We start from the raw sequence: 10,318 nt of genomic DNA, 5'->3' as shown, positions 1-10,318 counted from the left end.
GATCCAGGAGCCAGGAATTGGGCAGAAACAGTGGGAGATCCTGGGGTAGGGAAGCCCGAGAGGACTGGTGTCTCTGTGGGTGCTGCAAATGGGTGGCAGCTCAGGCTGCTGCACTCCTGGCAGTGACCCTGTCCCTCCAGGAGCCAAGCACGTTCTGTTCAAGTGCCTGGGTCTGCCTCAAAGCTCAGCAGACTTTTTGCTAAGGCTCATTACCTTCCTTACTACCAATGTGCATCTTCTTTCTGCTTCTAGTTTCAACTCCCAGCTACAGGCTCATCTCTTGCCTCTGCAGATCTGAATGCAGGCCCCAAGCAGATGTGTCTGCTGGATGGAGCTGCTTTAATTACCACCCTCTGTTCTGCAGACCTCAGATGGGTTTTTCCCCACTCCTCTCTTGCAGTCTCCTTGGTTATTCAAACTGCTTAAAGAGCTAGTATCAAATTTAGACCCATTGCTTTTGGCAGTGGCAAGCTGATGCCTGTGATGGGTTCGCACTGCAGAACCCCAGTGAGCCATCAGCTGTCACGGCCATGACACAAATATCACTGTGACTTTTTCTAAGCACTGGTTTTCCTAAAGTTGCAGTCCTCTATCTGCCTTCCCACAGCCTTCCTGTTCAGCTGTATTAATTTGCAGAAATTTCATACTTTCTCACCAGTTACTCATAAATATGTTGAGCAGCTGGGGGCAAAGCCCCATCCGAAGCCACCCTTGTCCTCCTTCCATGATCATTTACCCTTGGGAGATACCTGTATGGGTACTATGTTCTGCATTGGTATTTCACCTAACAATTGCACTTTCTATGTGCTATTACCTGGTAGTGTACTGATATTTGTAGCCACTTGATGCTCTCCCAAGTTTGCATGAGGAGCCTCCACTGGCAGCTGTACATGTGGCTGATGGCATGATGCAGCCTCCGTGACTCATGAGGAGTGACTGCAAAACCAGCTCTCATTTTTGGAAAGTTCTTTGAGCACAAAGTCCTGCCAAAACTCTGCTGTCTCTTGGATACTTTGGGTCATTTTTGGAAGGCAGCCACAAGGAAAGCAAAAATATCCCGCATCTGGAGCTACCTCTGCACACACAAGTCCTCCTTGCACAAATGCAGGACACATCTGGACTGCTCTGGCCTCTGTCCAACTTCCTCAATCCCCTTTAGGGCTCATCAGCTGAACTGTCTGGCTCACCCTGCACAAGTCTCCAATTGCTCCTCCCACTGCAAACTCAGGTTGTGCAGCCGCTATGGGAGTGGAGTGGCTGTGCCGGGGCGGGGGGGGGATCCGACAGCCCTCCTCTGCCTCTGCCAAAGCACCTTGTCTTGCCTATAAATCCAGAGCAGGAGGGGCTCTTCCCTCAGTAGCAGCAAGACGGAGCACAGGCAGCTGAGGACTGGGAGGTAAGTGTCCTTAGGGAGCTGCAAATCCTTTCCATTCCTCTCTGCCCCATGCAAGAACCCCACAGCTTGAGTCTTCTAAGCTTAACTGCCACAAATAGTTGCAGGGACAGGCTGGAAAGCATGGCAGCACCAGGCCCAGGGTGGTTAAGGCAGTGGTTCCTGGATGTTATTTCTAGCTTCTCTGCAAAAAGTTAGGGAATTAAATAGCATGTGTAGCTGGGAGATGTTTGTATGTAAGTTAACTCCTACCATGCAAAAAAACCACCCCACCCAAAACAGTGCAACAAGGAGCAGCTTATCCTAGTCCTTTCTTCTTTTAAAAAGGAAGAAGTCCACTTTTCATTGCAACCTTGGATATCATTCATTGGTTTTGCCTTCCTACTGAAAGCTAAAATTGCTCATGGGGAATTCAGTGTTTGGTAGGAAAAAAATGTGCCCAACCCAAAAGATTCTTCCTTTTTTTCTCCCAAAGATTCTTCCTTTTTTCTTCTGGTGGAAGTTAGAAGCAGTTTTGGGGGCAGAGAAGCCAGTGCTGCTCAGCTGTAGTGTTTTCCTGGTACACTGGGTTAATAATTCAGCCAAGCTGATAATCTAACCCCACTGGCGCTGGGGTTAAAGCAGGGGCTGCAGCAGCAGCGCCCCCAGGTCACCTGTGGGGTGATCCTGGCTCTGGCAATGTCCAACCCAAGCCCCAAGGCTTAAATCCAAGGTGTGCTACACCTGCAGCCCCTCCACTGCCCTCAGTGGGTGTGTCAAAGCCAGCAGCTTCTTTCCCTGGGAAGTCATTGCAGAAACTGAATAGTCCCAGTGTGCATTTTGTTTTCCTTTCTAAGAAAGGCAGAGGCAAATCTCCAAAGGTCAAATACAAATATTTACCAGGCTGATAAGGAGGAGTAGTTTAAACACAGCTCGTAAATAAAAATTGGCAGGGAGTTTTGGCTCAACTGCATTCTTTCAAAAGGAGTTTCCAGAGCAACTGCAGGGGTTTGGAGCAGCCTGGTAAGCACACTGTAGAAGTGGATGGATGGATTTATCCATGTAGATTGATTTATTAAACTAATTAATTAATTAAAAATGGAGAAAATGAAGATTTGATCCAATTTGCCAATTAAGAGTCTAGAATGATGACAAAAGGGAATGCAAGGTTTGGGGTGGCCTATTAGAGAAATCCTTTCTGTAAAGGTGATGTTGGCAGCTGCTCCCTGAGAGGGTGGTGACTGGCTGTGGGGTTTCTCCCAAGTTAAACTGTTTGCAGCCTGAGGTGAGGATGAGAGTGGCAGTGGTGGGTGCAGGCGTCGGTGGACTGACAGCCACCAAGTGCTGCCTGGATGAAGGGCTGGAGCCCACGTGCTTTGAGCAGAGCCAGGACATCGGAGGCGTCTGGCGCTACACGGTGAGCTGGCAGCAGCCTTCCCCCCTCTTTCTGCAGGAGCCGCAGCTGCAGAGCAGGTTGAACTGGGCTCCAATGGGTGGGGAAGGGGTGCAAGAGCTTGCTGGGTACTGACCTCTCCCAGCCACTCTCCCCATGATCAATGGAAGGGGAGCATGGGGACAGTCCCCACGCTGGGGCACTGGGCTGATGCACCCTGGTGTGCCTTCCCAGGAGCATGTCGAGGCTGGCCGGGCAAGCCTCTATCCATCAGTCATCAGCAACACCTCGAAGGAGATGTCGGCTTTCTCTGACTTCCCCTACCCTGAGGACTTCCCAGTGTTCCTGCCCAATGCCCGGCTCCTGGACTACCTCCGGCGCTACGCTGAGCACTTCGGCCTCCAGGAACACATCCAGTTTGGGGTGAGTGATGAGTGACCCGGTGCTGCCCTGGTCTCCTTGTGTGTTGGTTGCTGGTGGTGACTCCACTTGGCTTCCATGTTTCAGACCACTGTTGTCAGCATCAGGAAATGCCCTGACTTTGCCACCACGGGACAATGGGACGTGGTCACAGAGGTGGACGGGAAGCAGACATCACACATCTTTGATGCTGTTATGGTGTGCAGTGGCAATTTCTACGAGCCATGCCTCCCCCTGCACTGTTTTCCTGGTACGGTGTATTAACCTGAAGGGTTTGGGAGGAGAAGGGTTAGCAGCTCCTCAAGTATGCTTCCTTCCTTTCCTTGCTTCTGCTTTTCAAACCTCCTGGCATGAACAGCAATACATCTTCGTGCTTCAGCAGCTTTGTCTTTGCAGGCACTGTTTGCTTCAGAGCAAACTTCCAAGGCTGGATGGTTTAGCCTTGGAGAGACTGTCTGCACAAGTATACGAGATGGAACAAGGTCCTCTTCAGCAAAGGTCCATCACCTTTGGCAGGGTTGTATTCCTCATTGCTGTGATGAATCTCCTCAGTTGTCAGCATAGAGAGGGTTGCCTTATCAAGCACTTCTGAAGCTGCTTGTAGGACAGGAAAAGAGGTTTACTGGCTTTGCTGAACCTTCTCATCCCTATCTTATAAAGGCTGAATCCCAATGACTGCACCAGCACAGCTTTTGCACATAACTGTCTTCCAAGTCCCACCCAGCATGTGTCCTTGCTCACTGCCATGCAGGCCTGTTTTGGAGATGAAGCATCAAGCCTGTGTGCGTGGAATGGAGAGCTACCAATTGCACTTCCTTGCTCTTGCTATCTGGATTGTTTCTGCGACAATTCTCCCCTCCCCCCCAAAAAAAAACCCACCACAAGTGCTCAAGTAATTAAAAGCTTTGTTTCTTCTTCCCCAAGGCATCGAGAGGTTTCAAGGCAAGCACTTTCACAGCCGGCAGTACAAGCATCCCGATGTGTTTCAGGGGAAGCGTGTCCTCATAGTTGGCATGGGCAACTCAGGAGTGGACATCGCCGTGGAGGCCAGCCGGGTAGCTGCAAAGGTATTGCTGCCCAGCCACCCCAGGGGTGCAGGGAGGGTGATGCTAGGGGCAGCAGCTCAGTTTGCCATCATCATAGGGAGAGTGAGCTGGGATCACCCTGTGTAATGTCCAAGCAGTTTTTCCAAACCTGTATTTCTTGATCCGAAACCTACCGAATTGTACTCTCCCAATTCAGCTCCACCTCCAGCTATCAGGAGATCTTAAATGTGCTGTTGATGCTTTTTCACTGCATAGCCATCTGTGCCATGCCCATCTGTGTTACTTCTTTATAAAAGAAAAGCAGTAAATTCGTCACCCAAATCAATGATTCTTCACTGTCTCCCAGGTAACTATTTCCACTAGCCGAGGCTCCTGGCTGCTGAGCCGCGTGTTTCACCATGGCTACCCATGGGACATGGTTTTCAACACTCGTCTTAAGAGCCTGATCAGAAACAGCCTCCCTGGGCCGCTTTCCTGGAGGCTGATTAACCACAGTGTGAACCAGTGGTTCAATCATGAAAACTATGGTCTTCAACCAGAGAACAGGTACTTCTTGGCGATTCCCAACCTGTGTGGTGTCACAGGGCTTGTGCTGTGGACAAGGAGCAGGTCTTCAGCAACCAATATCAACCAAGGTGGTAACCAACATCCAGACTGGGGTGATCTCCAGCAGGAGTTTGTAGCCTAATGGGAGAAGATAAAGTGTAGCCTACTTAAGTGATGCAAGGTGGAGCATGCTGGAAAAGCCCAGGAAGGACCAGAGGAGTTTTCCTTATGAAGCTCACTGGGAAAAGAGAGCTTGAAGCATGAATCACCTCTGAAAAGAGACAGTTCAAAGAGTAAGAGGTGAACAGAGGAAGAAGGCACAGAAGTGTCCATGAGTCACTCAGTCTGTGGGACCAGAGTGATGTTGGTGCCAAAGTGAAACATGTCAGTGTTTGGAGGGGTGGAGGCAGGGCTGTTTGCTCACAGCAAATGACACCAGGAAGGTCATATAGCTGGAAGGCCTGGAGTGAGAGCAGGGACTTGTTCATGGTCTCTAGTTCTCAGAGACTCTTGACTCTCCACAGCTGCCTGGTACGTGAGCCCGTGCTGAACGATGACCTTCCAAGCTATATCCTGACGGGGAGAATCACCATCAAGCCGGGCGTGAAGGAGTTCAAGCAAAACTCAGTTGTTTTCCACAATTGCCCTGAGGAAGAGCCCATTGATATCATTGTCTTCTGTACAGGCTACAATGTCTCCTTCCCATTCCTAGAAGAAGCAGTTGTGAAGGTGGAAAACAAGCACGCATCCCTCTACAAATACGTGTTCCCAACCCACCTTGAGAGGCCCACGCTGGCTGTCCTTGGGCTGATCAAGCCATTAGGAGCCATCATGCCTGTGATCGAGATGCAAGCACGCTGGGTGACTCGTGTCTTCAAAGGTAAAGAGAGCAAATGTGAGCTCTCCTCTGTACAAAAACACAGTTCAGACTGGACTCATCTTGTCCCCTCTATGCATTTAGAGGAATTTCTGTCCTTGGAAACCCCAAAGCTAAGAAACTCACTTCAAAGTGGCCAAGGGGGCATTTCTAGGGCTCAGAGTCCCCAAGTTATTTCACTTCAGCTCAGGCACAGCAACTTGAGTCCATGCTTGGTCCAACTAAGTTCATCATATCTACCTTAAATCACTTTTTTTTGCCTTTTAAGCTGATGCTTTTTGCCCTGCCTGCTGCAAGCCAAGAGCATGCACTTTGTTCCTTACGCAGCTGATGTGCAGTCCCACACCTGAGCCTGCAAACTACAGTCTAAAATAGGTTGTTCAAGACAGTATAATCTCTCTAAAATATTTCAGATATCAGAGCACAGAGGTGGATATGCACACCTGGATGCACAGATAAGAGTTGTCTTTAAGATACTCTGGTGGATCCATCCTGGCAGAATTTGCTGCTCTTTAAGAGTGGCTTTTCCACCGTGACCAGCAGAGAAAAAGAGTCCCATTGCCCCACAAGATGAATCACAAGTAATGAAGAGGAAAGAAATTTACTGAGTTGTCTTAGTTGTCTTTTGTTCTGTAATAAAAATAATTACAATAATTACAATAATAATAATGTCCCACTGGTCTGGTGTGGAGGGCTGCCTCAAGACTTCTCTATAGAGGCAGGGGAAGCTCTGGGGTGTTGCACAGCCTATCTCACTCCGCACCATCTGTCTGTGCCCTGATAGCATAAGTTTGCAAGAGCAGGAAAAAACGCAGGTGAACTTGTACCACTGTGGAGGGACAGTATGCAGCCACTGCTGAGCTAAATCCAGTAATGATGCTTTCCTGTCCTCCTGGGAAAAAACGTGGGCTTCCCACGTTTTGCATCACTAAATGAGTTAACTCCCCCTGGAGTTAAACTCTGTGGGACGCTCCCCTCTTTTATAGGCTTGTGTCAGCTGCCACCTCAGTCTGTCATGGAGAAGGAGGTAAATGAGAAGAAAAACCAAGTGAGAAGGTAAGCGAATCCCAAATGTATTTTGGTGGATTGTAAAGCCCCTGGAGTTTGAGAGGCAGTGACACAGCCCTCACTCTGCAGCTGCTCCCTGCACATACAGCAGAGGCAAGGCAGAACCATCCCTTATTCACTTGTGCTAAGCCGATGTAACCTTTGATTTGACACTGATATTTTTCCTGTTGATGATGGGAAGAAATTAACTTAGAGTAGTTGAGACTAAAGCTTGCCTGGGAGCTGGGAAAGAGTTCCAGGGTCTCCAGGGATTGAGAGATAAAATGGCAGAGAAATTAATGGTAATAAATGCAAAATAATTCAGTCGGTAGGGAGAAGCCAGCCTGAGGTGTACATAGAAATTATCTGACCTCTCTGCATGGATATCTTGACTTACCACGGGTAGGTGTCTAAGCACACTGGCATATGGTTCATAGGCAGGCAAAAGATCACATCAAAGGTTAAGAAATATGAACAAATGAGAGAAACCCAGGAAACTGGGTGAGATATTAACCCATGGTTCACCTAGATCACTATAGTAGAAAAGGTATAGGAGAGTGAAATACAGGATAGCACAGAACTACTGCTGTACAATACAAGGTGAAACACGTGGATTTTTTTAGTCCGCTGAGGGGATGAAGCCGTGAATTCTGCAGAGGTGGTGAACTGGAAGCAATTGTCCAATTCACCATGCATTTTTGCAATACTTAGTGGAAATGAATGTATATCAATCCTTGGTGGAATGAGGGAAACTAAGGGGTATTGCCTTTCTTATGCTGCCTGTGACTCCTCAGCAGAGAGCAATGGGAAACTACCTTAAAAAACAAATATGGAAATTCCCAAACAACACTGGTCTAGCAAAGTCTTTTAGAAAAGGTCCACCAAAATCAAGAGAGAGGGTCCAGATGCAACTTATGGGTGATGATGTGAAGGACTAACTGAAGTACATGAGAAAGGTGTATACCTGAGCCAGCATCATTTTACACGTGGATGTCTCAGGCGGGATTCAGGCTCAGACAGATCCTGGTTCCCAATGCAATTAGACACAGTCCTTTCCTAAGAGGATATAGTTGCATTCAGATGCAATAACAACAGGGATGCAGGGGATCTGACATCTAATTCCTCTCACCTTCACTGACACAAACCATTCTCCCATCTCTTTTTCTTCTCCAATTCATTAAGGTTTGGTCTGTCCTTTGATGAAGTCCTCAAAACTGATTGCCTGGTCTACATGGATGAGCTCGCCTCCTTCATTGGTGCCAAGCCCAGTGTGCTGGGGCTGTTCTGCAGAGACCCTCAGCTGGCCTTCACCATTTTCTTTGGCCCCTGTAGCCCCTACCAGTATCGTCTGGGGGGCCCTGGGCGCTGGGAGGGGGCGCGCCGGGCCATCCTCACCCAGTGGGACCGGACCCTAAAGCCCACAAGAACGCGTGTGCCCACTAGCAAATCCAGCTCCTGCCCTTCTCTCCTGACTGTGGTGGGGCTGCTCCTGCTCCTGGCTGCCCTGGTTTTGGGTTTCCTGTAGATTTTATAGTCTAAGTTTTTTTCTTGGCCTTGGGTATATTATCTCAGGTCAAACAATTCCACAGGGTGCCACAGAACAGGAGGAAAGGGATTTCAGCACATTGCATCAAATGTAGAACTTTAACCAGCAACATAAAGCTCTCCCTGTTCTAGCTCACCCCAAGCACAGCTTTGCAGACCTGATTAGCTGGGAATAGCAGCTTCTCCCACAGCATTTATTGTCCCTCAGCTGCTCTCCTTCCTGCTGCCATAAGCAGAGGACACTTGTGTGGTATGGTGTGATAGATTCACGTGCAGCTGCTTTTTGCCTGGTAACAGGGAGAGAGGGCTGCAGTGCTGGCCCCAAAATGGAGTTTTCAAAACTTCCCCAGTCTCTGAGTTGGCCCCAGCTTTGGCCTGGCTGGGCCACTCTGGCATCTCTGCCATCATTATTTAAGAAGAGGAATCTGCAGTGGGTAGGAAGAGATGGAAGAGTAGGACAAGCTGGAGGCAACCACCCAGTCAGTGAAGGAGGAAGGGAGAAGCACAGGACCAGAGACTCCCTCGCAACCCATAGTGAGGGGGCAGGAGGTCACCCTGCAACCCATGGAGGGCAACGGGGGACTGTTAGTTACCAGCAGCTCTGGGAGGACCCCATGCCAGGAGAAACAACTGAGCCTAGTGAGGACCCCATGCCAAAGGGAGCAATGGCCAGGGACCCTGTGCCAGGGGGAGCGGTTGCACCTGGACAGGCAGGAGCTGTGGAATGCCCAGGAGTCCTCCTGCCCTGAGGTGAGACAAGGGGCAGGAGTCACAGGAAAGGGACTGACTGTACCCCTATTCCCTGTCCCCCTGAGCTGCTCAGTGGTGGAGGAAGTAAAGATATTGGGATCAGATGCCTGAGCCCACAAAGAGGGGAAGGCTGGGGGAACAGTGGTCTGAAAGGGGCTGGTTGTGCTCTTCATCACAGTCCTACTTTGTGCTGTTTTCTGCTTGTTATGTTTTTGGTTGGTGGCAGATTAAATTAATTTTGTTTTCTTCCCCAAGTCGAGTAGTTCTGTCTTTGCCTGTGACTGTAAGTGTCAAGTGAGCTCTCCTTGTCCTTAGGGAGTTCCATGAGGCCCTTGGTTACTTTTCCAGTAACATTAGAAGGGAGAGGAATGAGTAAGCAGCTGCTCGTGGTTCTTTGTTCCCAACTGAGCCAAAACCACAACACAGGAGCATGCCTGGACCATGCTGGCCAGGATGCAGAGAAGACATGCTTAGAAAAAATGGTGTTGGGTGGCACAGATGGAAAGAAGCACAGGTGCCCAGCCCTGCCCCAAACCACCCAGGAACTGGGGTCTTTAGTCCAGCAAGGGGTTATCTGGGAGTATGTAGGTCAGGCTATCCCTTCTTCCTACCTTAAACTGTGTGATGAGAAAATCTAACTGTGGGTTGGATTGATGCATCTTTCCAGTGAAAGAGCTCTGGCTGTTGGGGTTTGTCACCTCTGAGACCAGGGCTGAGTGTTCCTGGCTTTCCTTCCCTGCATTCCCCACTGCTAGACAATCCTAGGGCTGTGCTCTGTGGATGGAGAGACATTCAATCGATAGAATTCCATCAGCTGTGGCAGGAGGGTGCTGCATGCTGCTGCCTCGTTTTCTCCCTGTGTACGTGGGAAAAGCAGGGAGTCTTGTGCCTGGGCTGGGGCAATGCTAGCAAGTGCCATGGGCAAGCCATAAGCCCAGGGCTTCAAGGACTTTCATTGATCACCAAAAACTAAGCTGTACTTTGCACCATGTTCCACATCTATGCCCAAATCTATGCCATCCATTGGCATGCAGGCAATGCCAAACAAATGCCTGCCCGGGGCAAGCAGCACATTGGGGTAACAGGTAAGGACAAGCCCAAGCTACTGCCAGGGCAAGAGTTGCCTTCTTAGGATTACGGTCTAGATTTCCACCCAACACTGCTGCAGGGAGATTGAGAACTTTTTGCCAGCACATTGAAGCACAGCAGAGTGGAGAAATGCGAGTGTAAAGGTCGGTGGTGCAAGAGCTGTGGCAAGCTGCCCGGACCTCAGCCTTCCTTTTAAATCTGCAGCTAGAGAAACTTGAAGCAAAGTTCAGCTG

General features: G+C 49.5%; 1 protein-coding gene across 2 annotated transcripts; it reads left to right on the top strand.

Annotated features, from left to right (window-relative positions):
• Nucleotides 1–1,279: 1,279 nt before the first annotated feature.
• On the top strand, nucleotides 1,280–9,215 carry LOC104553502 (flavin containing dimethylaniline monoxygenase 1). 2 transcript variants are annotated; one of them, XM_010196190.2, is made up of 9 exons: nucleotides 1,280–1,396; nucleotides 2,652–2,789; nucleotides 3,000–3,188; nucleotides 3,273–3,435; nucleotides 4,110–4,252; nucleotides 4,578–4,777; nucleotides 5,302–5,657; nucleotides 6,641–6,710; nucleotides 7,884–9,215. In XM_010196190.2, exons 2-9 carry the CDS (start codon nucleotides 2,664–2,666, stop codon nucleotides 8,224–8,226), a joined length of 1,590 nt encoding a protein of 529 aa, XP_010194492.2. In that variant the 5' UTR covers nucleotides 1,280–1,396; nucleotides 2,652–2,663; the 3' UTR covers nucleotides 8,227–9,215. The 2 variants fall into 2 exon arrangements, with proteins under 2 accessions (XP_010194492.2, XP_061859231.1); XM_062003247.1 differs by having other exon boundaries at nucleotides 2,637–2,789.
• The last annotated feature ends 1,103 nt before the right edge of the window (nucleotides 9,216–10,318 follow it).

Source organism: Colius striatus, chromosome 10 (genome assembly GCF_028858725.1).
Source record: "Colius striatus isolate bColStr4 chromosome 10, bColStr4.1.hap1, whole genome shotgun sequence".
NCBI classification, from domain to species: domain Eukaryota; kingdom Metazoa; phylum Chordata; class Aves; order Coliiformes; family Coliidae; genus Colius; species Colius striatus.
This window is presented reverse-complemented; position numbering and strand designations above follow the sequence as displayed.